The 27,940-nt window shown below is 46.0% G+C and overlaps 1 protein-coding gene across 2 annotated transcripts in view; it reads left to right on the plus strand.

Annotated features, from left to right (window-relative positions):
* Nucleotides 1–27,425, plus strand: part of B3GALT5 (beta-1,3-galactosyltransferase 5) — a 52,871-nt gene extending 25,446 nt beyond the window's left edge. For both annotated transcript variants that reach the window (XM_061421948.1, XM_061421955.1), the window contains exons 2-3: nucleotides 12,965–13,110; nucleotides 14,012–27,425. In XM_061421948.1, coding sequence (XP_061277932.1) covers nucleotides 14,012–14,947 — 936 coding nt within the window. In that variant the 5' untranslated portion in view covers nucleotides 12,965–13,110 and the 3' untranslated portion in view covers nucleotides 14,948–27,425. The remainder of the gene's footprint in view (nucleotides 1–12,964; nucleotides 13,111–14,011) is intronic.
* The last annotated feature ends 515 nt before the right edge of the window (nucleotides 27,426–27,940 follow it).

Consider the following 27,940-nt stretch of genomic DNA (forward strand, 5'->3'; position numbering starts at 1 on the left):
GTCCAAAGTGGGGAGTGGAGACTATTTTTTTCCGGAAGCTTGATTTGGAAACAAGAAAATAAGAGGCTTACTAGAAGATGCCAGGTTACTTAGATAAAGTCCCTTAATCTTTTTTTTTGGGGAGGGGGGAGGAATGAAGTTTTGTTTTGCAACCATACTTAAAGCAGAAATTCATGTAGGTAGTGGCTATTATCTTAAGAGAAAAAACAATACCATTTGCATTCCTTGTTATCAATATATATTGTCATTGGAACTGATGAGGAAGAAATACACAGTATCCTTCCCCCTCCCCAGCCAGAAACCTGGATCCCAGAACAGGAACATTTCTACTGTGTGTGTGTGTGCTCAGTTGTGTCTGACTCTTTGCAACCCCATGGACTGTAGCCTTCCAGGCTCCTCTGTCCATGGGTTTCTCCATGCAGGAATAGGGAAGTGGGTAGCTGTTCCCTTCTCCAGGGGATCTTCCTGACCCGGGGACTGAACCCACGTCTCTTGTGTCTCCTGCATTGGCAGGTGGGTTCTTTTCCACTCAAACCACCTGGGAAGCCCCACTTTCTACTTAGAGATGTTTAAACATTATGAGAACAGGGTGAGCTATGAGGGGGAGTCCACCTTGAGGGGAAGGAATGAGGAGAGTGATAGGGAATGATGCAGGGAAAAAGTGTCCTTTGTTTTATGATCATAGACTTCCCCCAGATGATTTATTCAGCAAATATTTGTGCATCTCCCACCATTTCCTTCCAATTGTGCTGTTCCTTGGGGTTCCTGGGAATGTAGCAGGTGGACAGAATATCCCATCATTCCCTTGCTAATTTTTTTTCCTAACCCAAAAATTCCCAATGGGAACTGGCTATTGAATTCTTCTATTAAAAGACTGAGTCCTTTAGGTCTGTAAACAGGGGAATGGTTGCATGTTTGCTGTAGTTGGGGAGGCAGATGTAGACAGGTGGCTCCTTCCATCACAGGAGACTAGTTGTGTTTATACCTGGGCCCCTTGGTAATAATTAGTGAAGTTGCTCAGTCGTGTCTGACTCTCTGCGACCCTGTGGACTGTAGCCTACCAGGCTCCTCTGTCCATTTCCTCCTCCAGAGGATCTTCCCAACCCAGGGATCAAACCCAGGTATCCCGCATTGTAGGCACACACTTTACCGTCTGAGCCACCAGGGAAGTCCTTTGGTAATAATGGCCTCCCAAAAAGTACGTGTGATACCCGTCAGCATACCTGTCACCACTATGGTAGGTAATCCCAAGTTTAAACATGTAAGGAAAGGTCAAGTTTAAATTAGTGAATGTTGTGCAGTGGCATTCACTTTCTTTGCTTCTGCACTCTATATGGTCTGGAAATACAGGATGGTTAACAGACATTGCTATGGAAGGGTCTTGACAAGGTCTGAACTAGGGTCTGAGTAGGAATGTCCATAACCAGCACAATATTTATATACATGTCGCAGTTGGGAAGCTTGTATCTAGCGTGTCATGTGGAAATTTGCTTTCTTGAGAAGACTGCAGAGATGTTTGGTCAATCTTTCCTCCTAGTTGCTAATTCTCCACAAATGTTTACTGTTTACTCTTCACGGTGAGTTTTGTAAATGAAAATCTGGGTTGAACAGTCTTGGGAGTTTGAGTGAAGCCTCTTGGCAACTGTGTAGGTCAGTGTTTGAATAAAAAAGAAAGGGTTCTTAACTCTCCCCCATCAGTGAATTTCTTGGCCGAGTGTCATGGCTTCAACATTTTGTCTAGACCCTGGGGACAGGGTCTGCTTCAGGCCAGGCCAAATGATCTTGAACTCAATGGGCAGAAGTCATGCTATTGCTACTGCCATTTAGTTACTAAAGAAAAGAAGAAAGAAAGTGAAAGTTGCTCAGTCCTGTCTGACTCTTTGCAACCCCATGGACTATAAAGTCCATGGAATTCTCCAGGTCAGAATACTGAAGTGGGTGGCCTTTCCCTTCTCCAGGGGATCTTCCCAACCCAGGGGTAGAACCCAGGTCTCCCACCTTGCAGGCAGATTCATTACCAGCTGAGCCACAAGGGAAACCCAAGAATACTGGAGTGGGTAGCCTATCCCTTCTTCAGGGGATCTTCATGATCCAGGAATTGAACTGCGGTCTCCTGCATTGCAGGCAGATTTTTTACCAGTGAGCTATCAGGGAAGCCCATTTAGTTACTAAGTCACGTCCAACTCTTTGCGACCCCGTGGACTGAAGTAGCCTGCCAGGTTTTCTGGCCATGGGATTTCCCAGGCAAGAATACTGGAGTGGATTGCCATTCTCTTCTCCAGGAGATCTTCCTGACCCAGGGATAGAACCCATGTCTCTTACATTGACTGACAGGGTCTTTACCACTGAGCCACCAAGGAAGCCTTGCAGAGGTCACAAGGTTTTCTGTATGTTTGCTAGAAAAACAAAGCTCCTTTCCTAGCCACAGGTCATCAGTAGAATCTGCCCACTTTCTTAAAGACAAACAGTGAGTAACAACAGGCTGGAGGAAGCTATGTGATTACTATACAGGAAAAGATGACAGACATAAAGAAGTATTGGTCATCTTGGGTAGACATCATGCCCTTGTTATAAGAGCATCCACTGTGAAATCAGATTGTCCTACCACACTTCCTGCGGTGACATCTAGGGCCTGAAATAGCTCACAGTTCAAAGCTATCTTTCAGCACAAGATAGATGGTGATAATCATAATTACCAGGGGCTGCTCAAGAGTGGGCCTGACTGTGTGGATGAGATTGCCTGTGTTTGGATTCAGTTTTTCCCTGTCTGTGTGTAGATTTCTTTGGCTGTTGGCTGTCATGCTTGAGAGTGAGCTGCTGAGTGATGAAATCCGTGGTGAGAAAGTCATCCCACACTAAAAGGGAGTTGCTGATTGAGGGTTATCTGCTTGTGCTGTGGAGGGGCGGGTCTGTAAGTCAAGAGGCTGTTCTGCCAGAGATTTATCTGCTTCTGAAAAAAGTCACTCGGCTATATTGACAAGTGACATAGGCTTTTGAATTTTGTCTCCAGACAGCAATGGTTTATTATGTGTCTGCAGCCATGAAATTAAAAGACACTTGCTCCTTGGAAGAAAAGCTATGACAAACCTAGACAATGTATTAAAAAGCAGAGACATCACTTTGCCAGCAGACATCTGTATAGTCAAAGCTAAGGTTTTTCCAGAAGTCATGTATGAATGTGAGAGTTGGGCCATAAAGAAGGGTGAGTGCCAAAGAATTGATGCTTTCGAACTGTGGTGCTGGAGAAGACTCTTGAGCATCCCTTGTGTAGCAAGGAGATCAAACCAGTCAATCTTTAAGAAAATCAGCCCAGAATATTCACTGAAAGGACTGAAGCTGAAGCTACCATACTTTGGCCACCTGATGCCATTGGAGGAGGAGCCGACTCATGGGAAAAGACCCTGATGCTGGGAAAGATTGAGGGTAGGAGGAGAAGGGGGCGACAGAGTATGAGATGGCTGGATGGCATCACCAACTCAATGGACATGAGTTTGAGCAAACTCTGGGAAGTAGTGAAGAACAAGGAAATCTGGTGTCTATGGGGTTGCAAAGACACAACTGAGTGACTGAATAACAACAAAAATTACTGTGTGTGCTCTATTCTCTAAATGAAGACAATCTTTTCTCTGTCTCTCTTTTATTGAAATGTGGCTGATTTACAATGTTGTGTTAATTATTGCTGTACAGCAAAGTGACTCAGTTATACACACAGATATATTCTTTTTCATAGTCTTTTCCATTATGCTTTATCACAGGATATTGGATATAGTTCCCAGTGCTCTATGGTAGGACCTTGTTGTTTATTCATCCTATATATATATATATAAGTTGGCATCTGCTAATCCCTACCTCCCACTCCACCCCTCTCCCACCCACCTCCGACTTGGCAGCCACCAGTCTGATCTTTATGTCCCTGATTCTGTTTCATAGACAGGTTTGTTTGTGTCATATTTGAGGTTCCAAAGTGGTACCTCAAAGTGGTACCATAGGGTGTCTGTCTTTCTCTTTCTGACTTACTTCACTTACTGTGATGATATGGTAATATTTGCAGTTGGGGCTTTTGGGAGGTGACTAGGTTTAGACTTAGTGCATTCTCTCTGCCTCTCTCTCTCTCCCTCTTCTCTCACCTGTGCCACGTGAGGACAGAAGGAGAAACTGGCCATCACAAGCCAGGAAGAGGGTTTTTGCTGCAACCCAGCCCTACTGCCAGCCTGATCTCAGACTTCAGCCACGGAATCTGTGAGAAAATAAATGTCCGTGGTTTAAGCCTCCATGTCAACGGTGTTCTGTTAAGGCAGCTTGACTGCCCTAAAATAAAAAAATTCAGAGTTAACTTTTTCTTAAAGAACAATATGTGTACAGGAAAAAAAAATACCATAACTACAAGTTTCATTGAATTTTTACACACTGAATGAATTCATAAAACATCATTTCCCCTTTGTTTTTAAACTAGCTGCATTGCCTATACTTATTTGTTCACTTTGGCAAAACTAATACAACATTGTAAAGTTTAAAAATAAAAAATAAAAAAAAGAAATAACATATTTGACTCTTCATTAGGATTTCATCCGTGACGTGTCCTAATGATATCTTTAGAACATCATAATTGTTAGTGCATTTAATGTTTAAAGTCTACATGTGAAATAACTAAGCTTGTTTTTTCCTTCTGTCTCAATATGGGTTGGGAGACGGGTGGAATTTCCATTAGAGCATTATTTCTGGAGTACCATATAGAATGCTATTTATTTTGAACAACTTAAATTCCAACAGCAACAGGCTTCATTACCTTTATTTTTTCTCCTTTTGTTCCATTAGAAGTTCAAATAGATACAACATATGCATTATTATAGTTGCTGTTCAGTTCGCTTGGTCGTGTCCGACTCATTGCGACCCCGTGAACTGCAGCACTCCAGGCTTCTCTGTCCTTCACCATCTCCTGGAGTTTGCTCAGATTCATGTCCATTGAATCAGTGATGCCATCCAACCATCTCATACTCTGTCACCCCCTTCTCTTCCTGCCCTCAATCTTTCCCAGCATTAGGGTCTTTTCCAGTGAGTCAGCTCTTCACATCAGGTGGCCAAAGTATGGGAACTTCAGCTTCAGTGTCAGTCCTTCCAATGAATATTCAGAGTTGATTTCCTTTAAGACTGACTGGTTTGACCTCCTTGCAGTCCAGGGGACTCTCAAGAGTCTTCTTCAGTACCACAGTCAGAAAGCATTAATTCTTCAGCGGTCAGCCTTCTTTATGGTCCAACTCTCACATCTGTACATGACCAGTGGAAAAAAACATAGCTTGGACTATACAGACCTTGCTGTCTAGGTTTGTCGTAGCTTTTCTTCCAAGGAGCAAGTGTCTTTTAATTTCATGGCTGTGGTCACCATCTACAGTGATTTTTGGAGCCCCAAATCATAAAATCTGTCACTGTTTCCACTTTTTGCCCATCTATTTGCCATGAAGTGATGGGACCAGATGCCATGATCTTCACTTTTTGGATGTTGGGTTTTAAGCCAGCTTTTTCACTCTCTTCTTTCACCTTCATCAAGAAGCTCTTTAGTTCCTCTTTCCTTTCTGCCATTAAAGTGATATTATCTGCATATCTTATGTAGCTGATATTTCTCCTGGCAATCTTGATTCCAGTCTTGATTCCAATCTTGCCTGTGAGTCTTCTAGCCAGGCAATTCATATAATGCATTATTATTAACCAATGAAATTATCCTGCTTTGGTGTATTTTAAGTTGCTAAGTGCTAACTTACTAACAATCATGGCTTTCTTCTGGCCATTTCTTTTCTGTGATAATAGTTAAATACTGTAAAACAGAACTGGAGACTAAATGTGTTCTCAAAGCTCAGCGTCTGCTTGTTCTGAGACCAGAGATCATTGGTGTGAATCTCAGTGCTCTATTTTCTCAGCTACTTGGGGTGGTTGGAGCTGCCATGTTCAAGCGGGAGGCTTCTATGTTCTATTATGGATGGGAAGAGAGGTCCCCCCACCCCAGGACTCCAGACTCAGCAGTTCATAAAGCCTAGAGAAGCTCTGGACTAATTCCCTGATGTCCTCAGAAAAGTCAGACTCCTCAACACCGTGCTGGTCTCCAGCCTCACTTCCAAGCGTCCCCTTTGTCCCTCCTAGATTCCTGCTTCTGCCTGTGGGCCTCCCTGGAGCAGCAATCCTGAGCATTCTCAAGTAGGAGTTCTCTCCTCTGTGCTGTGAAAGCAAAGCCAGAGTGGGATGCAGATAAAACAGCAAGAACAGCTTTTATTCCAGAAGTACTGTCATAGGGGAAACTTGACCTTGGCACAGAGCTGGGCTCAATTCTGAGTACTGAGGATTTACAGCCAAGGAAGAGGTTGGGGGGGGGGGGTGGAGTGGGTTCGTGGTTGGGGAATTACTGTGAGGAAACACTAGGGGTCAGGGAATTCTGGCCAAACTGAATTTGACAGGATGATTGCCGAAGGTGGGCCTCAAGTTTGGGGGAAGGAAATTTGACCAGATAATAATAAAAAACTTATTTATTTGTTTGTGTTGGGTCTCAGTTGCAGCATGTGGAGTCTTCACTAGGTTATGTGGGGTCTTTCGTGGTGGTGCATGGTCTCAGCAACCAGGCTTAGTTGTCCCGAGGCATGTGGGTTCTTAGTTCCCCGACTGGGGATTGAACCTGTGTCCCCTGCATTGCAAGGTGGATTCTTAACCACTGGACCACCAGTGAAGTCCCTTGACCAGATATTGAGGGTGAGGGATTCTAGGTAAACCCACTTAGCAGGATGCTTGATGAAACAGGGTGACACAAAGATGGCATGGGAGTCCAAGGCTGAGGTCTTGCTGAGAAGGGGGTTCAGAGAAGGCTGATTGAAGTTCTGTCAAGGATGGCCTTTCAGGTTCACAGGCAGGTTCTCCTTGCTGTGTCATGTCCATAGTTACAGCTATGCTCATCCTTAGGGCTGTGAGCACCTCAAAAGTTTACTTTCTTTATCCTTGAGCCCCAGCCCCCTGGACCCCGCCCCTCCTCTGCAAAGGAGACACTCAGAAGAGGTTTTTTGAGGCAGTGAAAGCACCCAGGGTGTGAGGGCCCAGGGCTAGCTCCCTCTTGAAAGCCAGAGGCCACATGGAAGCTCTTCCAGTGGGAAGTGTTCCTGTCCTAGCTGGTCAGCCATAAAGGACAAACATACAATGCCCCTGAGTCTGTGTCATTGGGGACACTTCACCAATATAATTTCCTGCAGTCCCAGCAGCAGGAGTGGTGAATGGTGAATGGGATTTTTGTTCACGGTCCTTGGTTGAGGTTGTGAGGTGATGGGAAAGGCAGAGGAAGAAACCATTTGTTGTGGGTCTGGATGTTCAAATTCCCTTCTCCCAGAGAGGAGGCCCCAGATGCCCTCTGAACACCTCTGGGCCCAGAATCTGGCCAGTGGCCTGGCAATGACCCACAGTGTCACAGGCAGCTGGTGTGCATGGCCACAGTCCAAGGACACCTCTCAGGGGAAGGGAGGGGGGCCTCCACGGAGCTGGCACAGGGAGCCAGAGCAGATGGTTTTGAACATTTTTGAAATGCGAGAGGGGTTGAAATACAGTTGATGGCTTATTTTGTTAAGTAGAAAAAAATTTTTTAAATGGTCAGCTACCATCACCCTTCCCCCGCCCCCATAAAATTGAAAAATATATTTTACCCCCCGAAAGTGGTAAAAATGTGCAAAGCTTCCACTCCACACAACCTCAGCCCTGGTGCCCAGGCCCTTGAGGGAGGTCAGATAAAAACAAGTATTAAAACCTTCTTAGTGGGACTGGAAATGTGGGGGTGATGTCACCCAGTGCTTCAGATAGCCACAACTGCTATCTTTCCTCCTGTTTCCCTGGTGTCTCGGTGGTAAAGAATCTGCCTGCAATGCAGAAAACTCGGGTTCGATCCCTGTGTCGGGAAGATCCCCTGGAGAAGGAAGTCATAACCCACTCTGGTATTCTTGGCTGCTGAATCCCATGGACAGAGGAGGCTGGCAGACTTCAGTCTGTGAGGTGGCAAAAGTTGGACATGACTGAGCATGCATGCATCTTCCCTCTCCTGGGATCATGGCCATCATGGTTTTGAAGCATGACCATCCCTCAGTTCGGGTGTGACAACCTGTCTACCAGTGGTGACAGAAGACCCTGAGCACCAGAGCTGGTCCAGCACCTTGAAAGGGAAAAAAAATTACATTCTTTTTGTCATGAACCTTTCATTGAAACAGCACTTCCTTCCGTCATGAATATGGCACTGTGTTAGGTTCCTAGGGCTGCCGTAACAAAGTGCCGCACACTGAGGGCTCAGGACCCGAGGAGATAGGATGGTGTGGCTGTCGACAGATGCTTATCTTCTCATGGGGCTGGCGGCTGGAAATTTGCAGTCAGGTGTGGGCAGGGCTGAGGCTGTGGGGAGAGCCTGTCCCAGTCTGGTTGCTGGTAATCCTTGATGATCCCTGTCTGTAGACATATCACCACCATTTCTGCCTTCATCTTCACTTGGTGTTCTTCCAGTGTGCCTATCTGTGTCCAAATGTCTTTTAAAGTTTTATTTATTTATTTATTTTATTTTTGGCTGTGCTGGGTCTTCCTGATCCAGGGGTCGAACCCACGTCTTCTGTGTCTCCTGCCATGCAGGCCTAGTCTTTATCACTGAGCCCTCAGTGAAGCCTGAGTATTATTTTGGTACACTTTAAAAAGTATTTTGATGCATTTATTTCAAAATAATTGATTTCCTTGGTTATCTTGTATCTTTTGTTTTATGAACTGTGTTGAAAGTTTCCATAATATAAAAATGTTTGAGAAGGGTTTGTGGCTCCCGCTGGCTTCAGGAAGAACTCAATTCCACAGAGAACCGTTAGGAGGCCCAGTTCTCTTCCTCTCACTGGCCCTGCAAGAGGTGGCCACTGTCCTCTGAACCCACCAGGCTGTGTTTTCTCTCTGGTGCTCCCAGACCCTCCAGGGCTGTGGCCTGTGATGCGAGCATCCAGCCAGGGGTGGAGCTCTGGGGCATCCCTGGACCACTCTTCCCACGCTCCTCCGGGCTGGGGTCATCCCTGGGTAGGGCACCCTCTGCTTGTTGTGACAGAATCCCCTTGCAAGGTGGACTTGAAAAGGAGGACTGAGGTGACAGTGTGGAGTGTCTCCATCCTGCTTCAGTTAGAAATCAGGAGGATGACATTTCCCTCTGCACTCATCTGGAGCTCTTGTGGTTGTACTCTTAGCAAAACTGGACATGGGCAGATGAACAGGAGAAAAAGAAACAATTTTACTTCCTATATACCAAAATCTCATAGAATTGGGACTTGAGAAGAGGTCAAAGCAGGCAGCCTTTAAACTTTTGAGACAAACAATAGACTCCTGGGATGTTGACAAGATAGAGAATCTCAGGTTTTGGGTGCTACTTCGTGAAGAATCTAGACAGCGTCTGGGCTGGAGTAGTAAATTAAAGAAGCAACAAGGTTTGTTTATATCCACTTTTCTGCCCCAGATTCTTCATTTCTGGAGATAAAGGTGTCTCTCTAGTTCCAGATTCAGAGAGGGCACCTTTCACATGAGAAATTTTTTGATTTTGGGGGGACAGTAAGGAGGGTCAGAGTGTCCCTTGCACTGGCTGCTTATTAAATAACTGTAATTCAAAGTAATCCATATGCCATTGAAACATATTTTGGAGTGACCTGCCGTAAGCTCCAAAAAGTCATGACAGAAGTAATTGCCACCAGATATCCAATGGTTTCCAACCATATTGAGAGGCAGGCATGGTTCTCCCCAGTTGGAGACATAGACACAAGTGGGTAGTATTTAAATACTTTGTCTCAAATAACACTCTCTTGTGATCTAGCCTGATGTGAACAAGATCTTTTGTTTCCAAATTCCTCCATCTTTCCATCCAAGCAGGGTGCCTGAGGTTAACAAAAGAGGACTTTTAAGAATCTGCTCTGCAGCGTCTTAAACTGATCTAAAATGGAAAATGGAGTGCATACTGATTTGGCAATTATTGAAATATTGGAGCATCATCATAGCAACCACATACTTTGATTTGGAAGCCTGCCTTTCATGTCTGGCCAACTGGTATGTTACAGCAGCCTTCCAGGCCAGCAGCCGTCCAGGCTTCAGAGTTTGCAGAAAAAGTAAAGCCCAGACTTCCTGGGGTTGTGTTAATCCTGTTTTAAATTTTCTCTATATTGTGGTGTTTTGACATTAAAAAAGCATCATAATATAAGAAAAATCTTTCTAGGGACTTCCCTGGCAGTCCAGTGGTTCAGACTCTGAGCTTCCATCCACATTAGGGAGGGCAATCTGCTTTATCCAGACTCCTGATTCAAATTTTCATATCATCCAAAAAACAGCATCACAGACACAACCAGCATGTCTGACCAGATTTTCAGGCACCTCCTGGCTCCGGCAAGCTGACACACAGTCATTGCCCTGCAAGAACTGTATTGCTCCCGTAGCTTCAGACGCTGACTCCTGGCCCTCCTTCGATGGGCCGAGGCTGGACTCTGGCTGGGCGCTGAGAGCTGTGGCCTAGCGTGGGCTTGGGGCAGTTGTAGAGAGCCTCATTCACATGGCTTTATCCAAGTGATGCCCACTGGTGTTTTCAAAGGGGCCAGCCTAGAGTGGAATCACCGGGGACACACTAAAATGCAGATTCCTGGGTGCCAGACCTGCGTTATGAGTCTGTGTGGGATGGAACCTTTTTTAAAAAACAATTTATTTTATTGAAATGAATATAGTTTTATATAGTTGATTTACAATGTTATGTTAATTTCCACTGTCCATTGAAGTGATTCAGCTTTATCTGTATATACATTCTCTTTTGTATTCTTTTCCGTTACAGTTTATCACAGGATATTGGATACAGTTCCCTGTGCCATGCAGTAGGTCCTCGTTGTTTATCCATTCTGTATATAATAGTTAGCATCTGCTAATCCCAAACTCCAGTCTGTCCTTCCCCTAACCCCTTTCCCTTTGGAACTCTGCGTCTGTCCTCTACATCCGTGAGTCTCTTGCTGTATCATAGATACGTTCACATGTGTCATATTTTACATTCCAGATATAAGTGACACTGGGTGATATTTGTCTTTTTCTTCCTGACTTACTTCACTTCACCTCTAGGTCCAGCGATATTGCTGTAAATGGCATTATTTCATTTTTTTTTATAAAGGAATGGAAGCTTTGATCTTGCATTTTTAACCAGCCTCTTGGGAGATTCTTATACCTGAGTTTGAGAGCCTCTGGGTTGTTCAGGCTGCATGTTGCTTGTTCTTTCTGCTTTCCCCACAATGCCCTTCTGCTCTCTAATGGCCTGGGGGATGGTGAGAGTCTTCTCAGATGTATGAGGATGGCGGGTCTGGAGCAGGTGTGCTGAAGGTGAAACCCAGCCCTCTGAACTGCTCACTGTCCTCTGTGAGTCCTGGGGCTGGGATTCCCAATCCCTGTTCTCATCTGTCACATCACACCTGCCCTTCAAGAATGAGCTTGAATACCACATCTTCCTTGTGGCCTATCCAGCAGGCTGGACAGTTCTCTTTCCTTTGAGGTCACAGGCCCCTTGATTGTGTGCTTCAGCCCCAGGCACTGTCTCTGGCCTCAGAGTGGACCATTGCTGTCCATTCCAGATCTTTCCCTTCAGCAGGCGGTCCTCCCACCAGCCCCCTTAAACTTAACTTTCTAGATAATCCCCTTGGCTTCCCAGCCCTCAGGCTGTGGACCTCTGATGCCTTTGTCTCCAGGCGCTGCAACCTCAGGAGGAGGGTTGGATTCTGGGTCCTGGTGACGCACCATATACTCAATCAGAGGTGCAGATGTAATTGGGGGTGCAAAGTAGAACATTTGGAGAGCTTGCTTCTTGGTCTCTGCATTGTAGGCAGGAAGTTTCTTCCAACCGCACATGAAAACAAACAGCCCCAGCGAGCTTTGGCCAGTTGGATGGTCAGGCGTGGCGCTCTTCCTGCCCCCTGGATGCTGAGCATCCCTTCCTGGGGACTGAGATTCATATGGAGGGTCCCAGGAAAGGGCACAGGATGGGGGATGAGATCCGAGGGTTACTACTGAAACAACTGCTGAGGAAGAGCAGACTTATCCGAGAAAGGTAGCAGAATTGAAAAAGAGCATCTTTTGCCTGCATTGGCTTTTATGTTTCTTTCTAAAGCATACTGCAGGAGAAAATGCAATTTGGTTTCCCTTCCCCCTTCCCCCGCCAAAATAGACTACACATCCTAGCCCTGCAAGTACAGTCTCACAAAAAAAGGGACAGACTTCTTAGCCTCTTACAGCATCAGCTCAGCATCATTCTCAAAGTCCATTTGCCTCCTGGGGTGATTTCTCTGAAGTTGGTGGGGACTCCAGCTGATTACGAGCTCCACTGGGGGACCCAGGAGAACAAGAGCTGGATTAAGTTGACCTCCAGAGAGTCGGCTAGTTGTTCCATTTCTTTTATGGGGAATGTATTTGGAACAGATTTTTCCTTAATGAAATTTCAAAGTGCTCTTTTGCTGTCAAAATTACCGACCCTTCTTTGTTTCACACAGTGGGTTTCTTTTCTTGCCCTTTTGTCCTCTTATCCAGCATGATATTCTGAAAACACAGACATTGAGTTGAGAATTGATGTGTTTCCTCCCTATGTTAAGCCTTTAAACATCAGCCATGGACTCTACTATGTGACTGTAACTAACTTAGTTGTCTGCTGTGTCTCTTTAAAAAGTTCTGGAATGCTGTCCTAACCCACTAAGCTAAAAGGATTTTCAGATATTTGCATGCTCGTATTATTGTCAACAGAGCAACCATGTGGTGGGATGTGTCTTGATTGGACCATTTTACAGATGAGAAAAGTGAGGCTGGGGAATAATGTCCTACCGATGAGTAGTGCATCGGCACTATGGCAAATGCCTCAGCACAGCAAATAGGAAAGAGCTGCTGCTGAGGCATGAGCAATTTGAATAACACTGTTCTTGGTTTTTCCTCATAGGGCTTCCCAAGGCAGAGAATCATCATTTTCTGGCAAATAAACCAAGCCCAAGACCTAATTGTGCTGAATGTCATATGCTGACAGCTCTTGGAATCCACCCTTTGGCTTAGCTTTCAAACAAGAGGTTCATCTTACCCAGGAAAAGGGTGAGTTATTTGCTTTCTTAATGTTATAATGCTGACATGGATGATCCTGGATTTGTGGAGAATAAAAGAGATAGGTGAGCAAAAGAACATGCATGCATGTAAAGTCGCTTTAGTCGTGTCTGACTCTGTGGGACCATATGGATTTTAGCCTGCCAGACTTCTCTGTCCATTGGATTCTCCAGGCAAGAATACTGGAATGGGTTGCCATGCCCTCTTCCAGGGGATCTTCCCCACCCAGGGATTGAACCTATGCCTCTTACATCTCCTGCATTGGCAGGTGAGTTCTTTATCACTAGTGCTACCTGGGAAGTCCAGCAAAAGAATAGGAGATTTAAAAAGTAACCTAAAAAAAAAAAAAAGAAAAGAAAAGAAAAAAAAAAAGCCACTGCTTTGCACAGATGGAATTCCAAGGTAGTAGTACACATTGAAGACTGGTCTTGCTTCTTTCTGGGAGTGATGAAATGGTGCTTAAATCAGTCAAAGAAGAATGCCAGGGGTCTGTACATTTGGGTCTAGGACATATGCTTTCCAGCCTTGCAGGTTCTCTAGCTAGATGCCATTATGGAGTCAGAGAAGGGCAGAACTGGAAGGACAGACCTAGTGAGCTGTGTGGTTCCATGTCCTTCTAGATCAGGGATCCGAGACTCCCGCCATGAAGGAGCCAGGACCACTGCCTGGTTCCTGTGGTCCCAATCTTCCACCAGGGAGTGAGAGACAGTGGCACTCATCTCTGCCTCCCTGTGGAATCTCATCACTCCACTTGTGTCTGCAACAAGACTCCAGAGTTTCTAAAACTTGAGCTATGAAGCATGGGTCTCGTCTCGTCCCCCATCTCAGCCACCCAGGGCAAAGCTATACTCCTGCTTTTTGAGGTCTAACCATTTGATTGTTTTCCTTTCAGATGGCTTACATGAAGATGAGATGGGTATATATTTCCCTGATGGTCCTGGGAGTCTTTTGTCTGTATTATAACCTGGAGGATCTGAATCCTTTTAAAGGAGAACCAGTGATTTTCAAGAATGAACTTGGGGACTTCCTTCAGCTCCCAGATATAGATTGTGGGCAGGATCCCCCCTTTCTTATACTGCTGGTAGCTTCATCTCATGAGCAGTGGTTTGTCCGCTTGGTCATCCGGAGCACATGGGGAAAAGAAAAGATCATAAAGGGAAAGCGGATAAAAACATTCTTTCTCCTGGGAACTTCTCCCAGTAAACACATCTCAAGAGAAGTAGCCAAGGAGAGCCAGAAGTTTCGTGATATTATCCAAAAGGACTTCACAGATGATTATTTCAATCTGACCCTGAAGACCATGATGGGGATGCAGTGGATCTACAGCTTTTGTCCACAGACAACTTTTGTGATGAAAACAGACTCTGACATGTTCGTCAATATCTACTATCTTACTGAACTGCTCCTGAAGAAAAACAGAACAACTCGGTTTTTCACCGGCTTCCTAAAACTGAACGAGTATCCCATCAGGAAACGGTTCAATAAGTGGTTTGTCAGTAAGTACGAATATCCGTGGGACAAGTACCCACCCTTCTGCTCTGGCACTGGCTACGTTTTCTCTAGCGACGTGGCGGGTGAGGTGTACCATGTTGCCAATAGCGTGCCCTTCATTAAACTGGAAGATGTCTTTGTGGGGCTCTGCCTGAAAAGACTGAATATCAGACTGGAGGAACTTCACTCCGAGCAGACTTTCTTCCCTGATGGGTTACCGTTCACCACCTGCCGTTATAAGAAGATCGTGGCCTCCCATCATATCAAGCCACGAGACATCCTGAGGTACTGGCAGGCTCTGGAAGGTTCCCTGCCAGAAGAGTGTCCAGATAACTGAGGGGAGCCTAGAAGTGCCTGTGGACCACCTCGGTGATGGCTTTTGAAAGATCTTTGATGGTGTGGCTGAGACTCCCCAGGTCAGGGTGGGAGCAGGGAAGGAAGAGGCAGAACACAAGGTCCTGCAGCCTTCCCGGTCTAAACATAAATGCCACCACGGATGAAGCCCCATTTGGTACCCAAGCCATAATAGACACCATATCTTGAGCACCTACTCTGAGGCACTAACTCATGTGCAGCTGCATCTTCTCATGTCAGGAGACAGCATCCACATGGAGTGGTGGGTGTCACCATTGCCACTTCACAAACAAGGAGACAGCAGCTTAGAGAGGGATGGGGACCTGTCTCAAGGATGACAGCCGGCAGACACCAGAGCGAGGGGGAGAGCCCAGTGTCATCAGATCCCAGGCGGCAGCCCCCGTCTCAGTCCACCCTTGTGAGCTGCCTCCTGGGAGAGGATGGTGGCCATGGGGGCTTCAAGGGGGGCCTTGCTGCTGGCATCCGTCAGTCCCTTGTAAGAGTCCCCTCTTCCTCCTCAAGTCCCATTCTTGTGCTTTTTAGTGCAGAGACTTGGGTGAACCAATGCCCCCCGTCCCTCCGGTACTGAGTTCCCTGGGTTCACGATGAGTCTGGCTGGCCTGAGACCCTGTTAGCAGCTTGGCACTCAACTCACTACAAAGACATTGCTGCAGTGGCTGCAGCTCTACCCCCAGGAAACACCCAGTTCTGGATAGAATCCAGTCTTTAGAAACCAGATTCAGCTCAGAAATCACTGTGAAGCTTGGCCTGCTGTACACACCTGTTGGCCCTTCTGCTGAGTGGGGGATCCCTGAGAGAACAGCATTTCTTCCCTGGTGTCCATGGTGACCCCGTCTGTTGGCTCCATCTGTCCTTGGTCTGCACTTCAGGTCTCCAAGTGCACACTGGAGGGTGGTTGGATGCGTCATCCATGAAGGATGCTGGGAGCTTTTCTGGGAACTGGGAATGATTTAAGTCAAGACCCTCTCAAGCAGCCCCTGGGATGTGGAACGCTGAACTGAGTCTTGGTCCAAGGTGCGTCTCCCTGAGTGCGTGTCCTAAGCCCAATCCCAGCTCAGCGTCACTGCATTCCTCAGATGGCCAAGGAACAGATGCATTTTGTGATATGGACTTTAGTATGCATCTCATGGGGGTTTGGAAGAGCCTGTTCTGCAGGGTTGTGTGGAAACAAAACACTTTTTTTTTTTTTTTGGCAGAATCTGCCCATTCAGCCACTGTCACACTGACATACAAAGCCATCTTGCTCCCAATCTCCAGGAGGATCAGTTCTTACTTTCTACTTTATTGCACCGAACTTTAGCAGCACTCAGAGCCGAGGCCTCACATGATTGTGAAACTTACAAATGTTGAATGAAGCTCTGACCTGAATGGTCACATTCTGCTGCAGAATGGTTACAGCCGGGTTGATCTGCAAAATGGCATCTTATTTTGCAGTGTTTTTCATTTCTGGATGGAGCTGCTTCTTGGTGGATGTTTTCTTATCCCAGCTTCTCTGAATGTGCTGGGTCGTGTTCAGAAAAGCTACCTTCTCAGGTGGGAAAATTAGGGACTGAGCTTGTTTTCTGAAGCCTGGATTTAGCAGGGCCAGTCCTCAGTCCCGTGGGACAGACTCCTTCTGATTTGGGGGATAACGGTGGGCTTTGGGCTTTGAGGGTGAAGGAGCCTTTGGCAATAGGGCTGCGTTTGTGCTTAGATGTCCACCTTGTCTGGTGTGCATGTCCATGTGGCCGCTGGGCTGGGATGGGAGGTTCATCTCACTCAGGATCTGGTCTCAGCACCTGCCCAAAGCCCTCTCCATAGGAGCACAAGCACACACTCAGCTCCACCCTCTGTGTGCTCTGAAACAGTTTTCTGCAAAACACATCCCTTGCCGCCATCCCCAATTCTATTTCTTTATATAATGAAGACCTTTTATACTCTAAGGAAAAACATGTTTTGTGACTACAGAACTTGAAGGCACCTTTGAGCTCATTTGGTCTGGCATTTACATAGGATGAAAATAAAGCTCAAAGAGACCCAGAGGCTTGCCCAAGACCTCACAGCTTGTTTGTCATGGAGTGCAGGTTTCAGCCAGAGGTGTAGTCCGTGATGCTGTCTTGCTTGTATGTGAGAGTAAGAAACTGTGAAAGTGCAAATTAGGAGACAAGGTGAGGCCTCTGGGTGCTTCCAATAGCACCCAGAGTGAATTTCAGAATGGGACTGGAGAGGAGCCAGGCTGCTGTCTTCACTCACAGGTCCAGGGAGGAATGGTGCTCATGTGTGCTCAGGTGTGTATGCTCAGTTGCTAGGTCATGTCTGACTCTGTGATCCCAGTAACTGTAGCCCGCCAGACTCCTCTGTCCATGGATTTCTCCAGGCAAGAATACTGGAGTGGATTGCCATGCCTCCTCCAGGGGGTCTTCCCGATCCAGGGATCTAACTCCCATCTCCTGTGTCTCCTGCCTGGGCAGGTGGGTTCTTTACCACTGAGCCACATGGGACGTCCATGACACTGATGGCCAAGGCTAATTGCCAGACACCGAGATAAGGGCTTCACAAGTATTACTTCCTTAAATGCTCACAACTACTCCCCAGGAGGTGACTACCCACTTTCCTGCTTTTCAGTTCAGTTCAGTTCAGTCACTGTCGTGTCCAACTCTTTGCAACCCCACGGAATGCAGCAGGCCAGGCTTCCCTGTCCATCACCAACTCCTGGAGCTTGCTCAAATTCAGGTCTATCAAGTCAGTGATGCAATCCAACCTTCTTTACAGATGAGTAACCGAGCCATGAAATTAAAAGACACTTACTCCTTGGAAGGAAAGTTATGATCAACCTAGATAGCATATTCAAAAGCAGAGACATTACTTTGCCAACAAAGGTTCGTCTAGTCAAGGCTATGGTTTTTCCTGTGGTCATGTATGGATGTGAGAGTTGGACTGTGAAGAAGGCTGAGTGCCGAAGAATTGATGCTTTTGAACTGTGGTGTTGGAGAAGACTCTTGAGAGTCCCTTGGACTACAAGGAGATCCAACCAGTCCATCCTAAAGGAGATCAGTCCTGGGTGTTCTTTGGAAGGACTGATGCTAAAGCTGAAACTCCAGTACTTTGGCCACCTCATGCAAAGAGTTGACTCATTGGAAAAGACTGTGATGCTAGGAGGGATTGGGGGTAGGAGGAAAAGGGGTCGGCAGAGGATGAGATGGCTGGATGGTATCACCGACTCGATGGACGTGAGTCTGAGTGAAGTTCGGGAGTTGGTGATGTACAGGGAGGCCTGGCGTGCTGCAATTCATGGGGTTGCAAAGAGTCGGACACGACTGAGTGACTGAACTGAACTGAACTGAACCATGGCAGAGAGAGCATGACCAGCTAGCTCAAGGTCACATAGCTGAAGTGTTCTTGGAAACACCACATGTGTTGGTCACAATCAGCACTGCCGCCCCTAGGCAGTCAGTTGGCCTGAGGGATGCAGTCTGTGTTCAGAGGGAGGCAGGTGCCCCCTCCCTTGGGGGTTCAGGCTGCACGTCTGGCCCTTCCACAGACTTCCCACACCACACACCCCCTCCCTTTAGGACATGAACCCCAAGTCCTCCGCTGGGCTGGAGACTGTACAAAGGAACCAGAGGGGCTCCCATAGGGCTGGTCTCTCCACTTGGGGGCTTGATCCCAGCTCTTCTAACCTCTGCAGAGCAAGCCCCTTGCTCAGGTTGTACTTTCACCCTCTCTGTGTTTTCCCCTTCTGCCAACTCAGCCCCCACACACCCAGACAGGCTGTTGTTTCTGATCTTCCAAACCATCATAAGCCCATTCCCTTCACTGTCCCATGTCTGCTCCTTTGGCTCTTCTGCCCGAGATGGTTTTCCATATTTGTCCTCCTAAATTTGTCTCCTCTTCATCTGAAATCCCCTCTAATCAGACTCTGGTGCCTGGCTCCACGAGATGGTTCTCACTTAAGTCACTGATGACCTGAGAGATGTGGGTTCCAAGGTCAGGTCTGTGTTCTCATTGTGCTGCCTGCACTGCTGGTCTTGCCCACTTCTGGGGCACTGGACGCTCTGGACTCTCCTTCTCGCTGGTCCCTCCTTTGCTTGTTCCATCTCCTCACTCTGCCTTGGCCTCATTTATTTCCCCTCATTGTACTCCGGTGGTCTCATCCAGCCCCATGGTTTAAAATATCCTCTTGTGCCGAGGGTGCCCATTTATCTCCAGCCTGGGGCTTTCTCTTGCTCTTCAGCCTCATAAATTTCATGGCCTACTTGACGTCACAAGGTGAGCAAATATACAACTGCACTTGTCCTGAACTGTCTCCCCCAACTCCTGATCCACACTGCCTGCAGCCTTCACTTCCTCAGGTGATGACCCTTCCATGCTTCAGTCTTTGTTGTCATTCAGTCGTGAAGTTGTGCCCAACTCCTTGCGACCCCTTGGACTGCAGCATTCCAGGCTTCCCTAGCCTTCATTATCTCCTGGAGTTTGCTTAAACTTGTGTCCATTGAGTCAGTGATGCCATCTAACCATCTCATCCCTGCCCTGCTTCTCCTTCTGCCCTCAATCTTTCCCAGCATCAGTCTTGGAGCCTCAGCTTCAGCATCAGTTCTTCCAATGAATATTCAGGACTGATTTCTTTTAGGATTGACTGGTTTGATCTCATTGCAGTCCAAGGTACTCTCAAGACTCTTCTCCAGCACCACAATTGGAAAGCATCAGTCCTTCAGTGCTCAGCCTTCATTATGGTCCATCTCTCACATCCATACATGACTACTGGAAAAAGCATACCTTTGACTAGATGGACCTTTGTTGGCAAAGTGATGTCTCTGCTTTTGAATATGTTGTCTAGGTTGGTCATAGCTTTTCTTCCAAGGAGCAAGTGTATTTTAATTTCATGGCTGCAGCCATCATCTGCAGTGATTCTGGAGCCCAATAAAATAAAGTCTGTCACTGTTTCCATTGTTTCCCCATCTATTTACCATGAAGGGATGGGACCAGATGCTGTGATCTTCATTTTTTGAATGTTGAGTTTTAAGCCAGCTTTTTCACTCTCCTCTTTCACCTTCATCAAGAGGCTCAAGGCAGACACTTTGAAGGCATCTGTGACTCTTCTCTCTCAACCAGTGCATCGGCTCTGCCTTTGTTTTATATCCAGAAGCCAATCGTTGCCCCCACCTGCCCCCACCCCAAACCCCCATCATCTGGGACTTGTGTCCCTGCAGTAGCTTCTACCTGGGCTTCTGGCCTCCATCATTGCATCCTCTTCATCTGTTTCCTAAGCAGCATCCAGACTGCTCCTTTGAAAATATGGACCAGAGCATCTGACTTCTCTGCTCCAAACCCATCTCTGAGGAAACCCTCCAATGATGTCCCATCTTTTAAATCATTGTCTGCCTATGTTATCTCCTTACCTCCTCCCTTCCTGTTTTCCCCTCACTTACTCTGGCCTCCCTGAAAGGGAGTACTATTCCAGCCGCACTGGCCTTCTTGCTCTTCCTGGGATGTCCCAGGCACACTCTAATGACCTCAGGGCCTCTGCCAGGGTCATCCTTTCTTTGGACAGTCTCATGGCCCATTTCTTTGTTTCTTTAATGTCTTTAGCCATACATCATCCCTTCTTTAAAAGCCTCATCCTGACCACTTTCTATGGAATTGCAACTCATCCCACCTGGTGCCCCCTTGCCTTGTTATGTTGTTTCATTGCACTGATCAATTTCTAACAGAGTATAGCATATTTACTTATTATCATGCATCTATTTTGGTTATTGTTTATAGTTTGCTCCAGTTGAACAAAAGCTTAGTGCAAGAATGGTTCTTTGTTTTCTCCACTGAGGTACCTTACATTCTTAGCATAGTTCCTGGTACAAAGTCTATACTCAATAAATATTTGCTGAATGGACATGTGATGACCTTTGTGGCCATTTTGAGGTGATCTTAAAGGGGAAGCAGGGAGCCTCAACTGAAAGGTGAAGGAGTTCTAAAATGTAGCCAACACTATGGACCCAACATGTAGTTCCAGTATCAGTCAGTAAATGGGATGCTGAAATCCTATTTTTACTGAAAACTGGGACCTGAAAACCTAGAAATGCTATATAGTAGTGCTTCGTGACTTCATGCCCTCTCCTGTTAAGGAATAGGAAGTCTCTCACATTGAGAAGTAAATAGAATTCTATAATGTAATTTGTGTGCCTGCCCACATCCCCTAACCCCATCTTATCTCATCTACAACCTCCTTCTGTTGCTGGTGGTGGTTTAGTTGCTAAGTCATGTCTGACTCCTGTGACCCCATGGACTGTAGCCTACTAGGCTCCTGTGTCCATGGGATTTTCCAGGCAAGAATACTGGAGTGGGTAACCATTCCTTTCTCCAGGGGATCTTCCTGATCTAGGAATTGAAACTGGGTTTCCTGTATTGTAGGCAGATTCTTTACCTACTGAGCCACCAGGGAGGTCCTCCTGTTTTCATGATTATTGAAATTTACTTCTTTTTCTCAACTGCATCTGACTTTTACTCCTAGGAGAATGACAACAATAAACCAAGTTGTCAGGAAATAGACGTCATTTCTAAAAATGGTGACAGCTGGAACAGAAGGTACAAAGGCAGTTTCAGATGAAGGTAGAATTGCGGTGCTTCCAAACTTCAAGAGGTTTTAGAGCTCATCCCTTTAGTTTATGGGTGAAAATCAAGATTTGTAGAATTAGAGCTTCAAGGCTGCACTCAGAGGGGTGCTGACCCTCAGTCTGATGCTACACCCACAATTGTGTGCTGACTTTTTCCTCCTTATGTAGTTAATTCCTGTTGTCTTAAAGCACACCATTGTAGCAGCAGAGCACTCTATAAAAAAGGGAGGAAGGAAAACTCCAAACCAACAAAACTCACCAGACCTCCTCTCCTGGAGTTCCCCAGTAGCACCTGCTCCCAGACATTCCCCAGGTGCACCCAAAAGGCACATCAGAAACACACTCCTCAGTCTCCTGCCCCTGAGCCCTGTCTTCCCCAGAGTTTCCAGTTGTAGGGAACGTTGCCACCGACCATCTGCTCTTTCAGTTCTGTGACTTCCCTCTGCTCTCTGCTGCCCTGCCATGCCTGTTGGTCGCCGATCCCTGTGGTTTTGACAGCATCTCTCCACGTCCATCGTTGCAGCCTCAGTGCAGGCCACCATCTTGGGTCAGCTGGCGTTGCGCAGCATGTTTCTAACTGATCTCACAGATCTAATCACGGTGCTTTCCAACCTCTCTTCCACTTTACATCCAGAGTAATTAAAAAAAAACTTTATTGGAGTATAATTGATTTACTATGTGTGTGTTAGTTTCAAGTGTACAGCAAAGTGATATATATGTGTGTGTGTGTGTGTTTTCTTTTCCAGATTCTTTTCCATCATAGGTTAATGTGAAATGTTGACTATAGTTCCCTGTACTATACAGTATGTCCTTGCTGTTTATTTTATTTGTGGTGGTGTGTGTCTGCTAATCCCAAACTCCTAATTTACCTGCCCCCCCACCCCCCACCTTCCCCTTTGATAACCATGAATTTGTTCTCTAAGTCTGTGAGTTTATTTGTTTCATAAATAAGTTCATTTGTATCATTTTTTTTTAGATTCGACATATAAGTGATATCATATGATATTTTCTTTCTCTGACTTACTTCACTTAGTGTAATATGCTCTAGATCTATCCATTTTGCTGTGAATAGAGTAAATTTTTTTTTTTTTTTTTAAAGATGATCTGATTAGGAAACTCAAAGACTCAGGGAAGCCGAACAATTTCCCCCAGGGAATTCTGTCCTCTTGTCCATGAGCTGCCGGCTATTTCAGAGATCAGCCTGGTGACCCCAGCTCCTGCTGGGCCCCATAGCAATGTTCCACTGATCCCTGAAGGCTGGCATAAAGTGCTAACATGCACTTTTAAAACAAAACAAATTAATTTTCATGGGAGTTCTTGGATCCTCTTGAACGTGGCTACTCTGGGGGTGGGGCTGCCTGGGTTTGAATTTTACCACCCTCTCTCACTCAACAAGCAAGTCACTTATCTTGACTTCTTTTTTTTTTCCATCTGAAAAATGGGACAATAGTTGTTCTCACCTCACAGTGTTATTGTGTTAGTCAAGATGATGTGTGTGTGAATTGATCGGTAACTTGAGTGGTTCTGCTGAAGGTCAGTGTCTGGACTTGGATTTTGGTGCATTTTATAGTGATCTGTGGGCCAATCAAGAGATCTTTGGGGTGAGTCTTTAAGACTTTGTTCAGCTTTGGCTCCTTTATGTCTTTCTGATGTTCCCTGGCACTCCTGAAGAAGTTCTTCTATCCGTTGTGTTCTTCAGCATTGCAGAGTACAGTGTTTCTGACTCAGTTCATTCAAAAGGTATGACAGCCTGAACAGGTGATAAACAAATGGAGGGGAGGTGCCTTTGAGGTTATCTGCAGTCTAAAAATGGAGAAGGCAATGGCACCTCACTCCAGTACTCTTGCCTGGAAAATCCCATGGATGGAGGAGGCTGGTAGGCTGCAGTCCATGGGGTCGTGAAGAGTCAGACATGACTGAGCAACTTCCCTTTCACTTTTCACTTTCATGCATTGGAGAAGGAAATGGTAACCCACTCCGGTGTTCTTGCCTGGAGAATCCCAGGGATGGGGGAGCCTGGTGGGCTGCCGTCTATGGGGTCACACAGAGTCAGACACAACTGAAGTGACTTAGCAGCAGCAGCAGTCTAAAAAATAGCCTCCTTTTTCAGATAAGAAAATCAAGACTCAGGAAAGTGGAGTGACTTTGTCAAGTCCTTCAATTAGCAGCATCTCCAGGAGCAGAAACCAGCATCAGAAAGCTCATGTCAGCCATTCATTCATCTGTTAATTCACTCTTTGGGCACATATGGTCAGTGTTTTTTACAAGACACCAGGAATGAGGGTCAAGCTGAGGTTCACGGCCATGGGTTCTGCAAACAGAGTGGTAGCTGGGCAAACACACGATGTCAAGAGGATAGAGGGGGTGTCTGTTCCCTTGGCAACTGAAAGAAGCAGTGTTTGTTTAGTGCCATCTCGGTTGATAGATGCCAGAAACCTTTTTCACATCTGCTGTCTCGATTTCTCACAGCTGCCATTCTTATTATGAACAACCCCCTGGTTTTGAGTTGAGGTTCAGAGTGACTCATTGACTTGACAGGGAGGCTCAGATGTGAAGAGACCACCCCTCCCCCACCTCTTGGCCTTCAGTGCCTCGCCTTTCACCAGCGGGTGGTAGGTGAGCCCTCCCATGGTGCTTAGGGACTGGCAAACCTCCTGAGTCTCTCAGGAAGCTCAGCTCTGCCCCCGGCCCAGCTGTCCAAGGGGTCTGCCATCTTGTCTTTGTTCCACTTGCCACCATTTCTTTCCCAAGTGTCGACAACATCTCTGCTCCTTGCCTGTCCTGTGTGACCTGGGATTCAGCCCTTTGTCATCAGTGGTGTCCCAGGAACCTCCTCTTTAGCTGGGTCCTCTGACCTGTCCTGTCCTGGCCAGCCCTGTCCTGAGCTCACTCAGCTCTCCATCTGATGGTTTGAACAAGTGTCTGACTTCAGAACATGAACCCCTCCAGGCCAGCCCAGCTCACTTTCCACCTCTGTTTACCCAAAGACCTTGCCAAAGAAGCCATCCTTCAAAATAGTGTGGATTCGACACTACAGGCATTGGCTTCTATCAGCGTGTGCATGTGAGTGTGTGCCTGTGTGGGTGATCTGAGGCTGTAAGCAGAGGCACTCAGTCGTGGCCAGTTTCTGTGTGTTACTTCACCTCCCCAATTCTGTGAAGAGCAGTAAGAGGAGAGGTGGCGTTTGCTCACGTGGGAGGTAAAGAGCCGGAGCCCCCAGTGTTCTCAGTTCCCGGGGCGTCAGTGGGAGTCTGAGAGGTCCCTTTGTCCTCTGTGACAGAGCAGGTACATGCTGCACTGGGTGTGGTGGGAATCGAGGCTGTAGGAATGGTCTAGAGTCACCTTGTTCAGAGATTTTCCAGACTCCACTTTTCAAGCAGGATATTTAGAAAAAGTGAAAGAAAGTGAAAGAGATCAAACAGCATCTTGAATTTGGATGTATGTCTCAGAAGCAAGAAGTAGTGTGCACACACTACTATTTAGAGTGGTCTGTGCCTCTGAGCCCTGATACGTGGGCTAAAGGGAAGAGACCAGGTTGGGGCGGGTCTCATGGGCTCTCCAGGCAGAAGTCTATGGCTTTACCAGAGATAAGTAATTAACAAGCTTTAATACAACAGCTGCTGTTCCTCCTGATTTTAAAAATAGATGAGATGCTTACCTCTCCTTCACATCTCCCACTGGGAAGTATTTGTCTTCTCTCTCTCTCTCTCTTTTTTTTTTTAAGAATTTATTTCAGTATTTGTCATATCAAGACGGACATTTAAGCAATTTCCCAGGCGTGGTCAACTTCTTACAGGCATCCCTTCTCTCTGTTAGGCCCCCTGCCTGGTAGGGAGGAGATACTTCGTCAGTTAGTTTTGGGGTTAAATATTTGGGCAGAATGGTGGACTGGAGAAAAAGATGAAGTGAACTCCAGGTCCCTTCAAACACTATTCTTGAAGCCTCTTTTCTAGATTGTTGTTGACACATATTTTTATTTGTTTGGTTCTATAAGACCCAGAAGTCTGTATGTGAGCTTGAGCTGAGGTGTGTTAGAAATAAACTCCCAACGATGTGTCTGGGAGATGAACTGTACTGACATCCTCTCTTTTGAATTTGATGGGAGGATTTGTAGCTTGTGGGAAGTTAGAAACCTGAGTTCCTTTATTTTGCTGCTTTTTAAGTATGACTATGAGGGAAGAACTCTTTGCTCTCAGATCAGAAACTGAGCAGTGAAGCCACCTTCCCCCTATATGGGTTAAAGAACTGTGAAGGCTGGACGAGCTGAGAGGACAAGGAAGCAGGGTATGTCCCAGTGCCTGCCGTTTGGAATAGAGACAGACAAAAAAATGAAGTTTTAATTAATTTTAAAACTGAATTCTTCTCTTATCAGACACAGTCAGCCTTAAGCATAAGTAGAAAAATGAATTCCATAGTGAAACATAGTTTTTGGAGGCATGCAGTTTTGCCTTATCTGTTTGTCCCATTGCCTATTTATTCTGGCTGAGTACACAGAGTTCGGGTGGCTGGGGTGGCCTTTACCCAGCCTGGCCCAGAGTTCCTGCTGCACATGCTGTGGGGGAGGCCATGCAAGGTCTTGAGTCCCCAAACAAAGAGGCAAACCAGGAATTCCCTTGTAGTTCAGTGGCTAAGACTCTGTGCTCCCAATGCAGGGGACTGGGGCCTGATCCCCATCAGGTAATTAGATCTGTCTTACTGCAACTAAGACCCAGTACAGCCAAATAGATAAATATTAAAAAGAAAGAGAGAGAAACCAAAGAAGTAGTGATACCCTTAGTTAAATTATGCTCTGGAAAATGTCAGATAGCAGGGGTGGGGGGAGGGGATTGATCTGTTTTCCGTCTGGTTAAATAAGACATCAAGAAAAATCCATCATGCCTGGAAATTATTTAATGCCAATTGAGAACACTTCATGGACAAAATTTGCTTGTTTCAGAGGTCCCCAACTTCTTTGGTACCAAGGGCTGTTTTCCTGGAAGACAATTTTTCCATAGACCTGTGGGGGGTGGGGAGGGATGGTTTGGGGATGATTCAAGCACAGTACAATTATCATGCACTTTATTACTACTACATCAGCTACACCTCAGATCAGGCATTTGATCTTGGAGGCTGGGGACCTAAAAGACAAGAAGTAAAAATAAAACTCTATACTACTGACTGATAACCTGAAAATGTTGTCTCCTTGTATTTTAGGAGAATTTACTAGACTCTTTTATGTCATCATATTTTGGAAGTAGGCATATGTATTTATTTATGATATATTAATGATATTTATCTTTAATAAAATTAAGCTATTATGATAGCAGAGTTCACTTAACTTGGTTTGTTCTCAGTTGTCGATGATGTGATAAACTTGTGTTCTGGAAAGTCAGCAATGTAAGATTTAAACTGGACAATCTCCTCCCCCACCACATTGATGTTTTCTATATTTTTTTTGTTTGGGGAAAATACTTAAAAAATTCAACTTTGATTTTATATGTTTAGAAAAATAAGCTGAACAACCTTGACATGCTTATCATTGAAAGAGATGGGGATTCCTTGTTTCCCTTGAGGTTTGGAAGCAAAGACATGGGGCTTAACTCTTGCGGGTCCTGAGGGTACAGTGTTTGGCGAGAGGCAAGAGATGAGGTCTCCTGTTGGGACTCATAAGCCCGGGGTTTTAGGGGCAGGCACCCTTTGCGATTTTCTTTCTCTCAGGTATATTTCTATTTTTTAAAACTATCATTTAAGAACTCAAGCCTTGCGAACTGATACAACTGTACCTTGAGAATTTTCCTGGTGACTCATCTCTGAGCTAGAGCTTGAATCCTTGACCTTTCAAAGTGTCATTTACATGAAAATAAAATGATCAAAACAGATGTATTTTTCGACTTGAGTGTGTATTTGCCACAATTCCTGTGGGACTGCAGACCTGCAGGTCACCATCCACCCATGCTTCCTGCAGACACCAACCTAAGCCCATCTCAGACTCGAGATAGAAGTTGGAGGGAGTTTTCTGGTAAGCAACCTGTGACTTCTAAACATGACTTCTAAAGATGGTGTGCTTGACCCAGAAAACCCCACAAAGTCATACAACTCAAAAGGTTCAGATCTTTGTGTTTACTTTGAGAACATTTGTGAAACTGCCCAGGCCATTAAGGGTATGCATATCCAAAAAGCCACCATGTATCTGAAGGATGTCACCTTTAAGAAGCAACATGTGCCATTCCGTCATTAGAATGGCGGAGTTGGTAGGTGGGCACAGGCCAAGTAGTGGGGCTGGATGCAGGGTTGGTGACCCAAAAAGAGTGCTGAATTTTTACTGCACGTGCTCAGAAATGCAGAGAGTAGTGCTGAACTTAAGGGCTTAGATGTAGATCCTCTGGTCA

The sequence above is a fragment of the Bos javanicus genome, chromosome 1 (genome assembly GCF_032452875.1).
Source record: "Bos javanicus breed banteng chromosome 1, ARS-OSU_banteng_1.0, whole genome shotgun sequence".
Classification (NCBI taxonomy): Eukaryota; Metazoa; Chordata; class Mammalia; order Artiodactyla; family Bovidae; genus Bos; species Bos javanicus.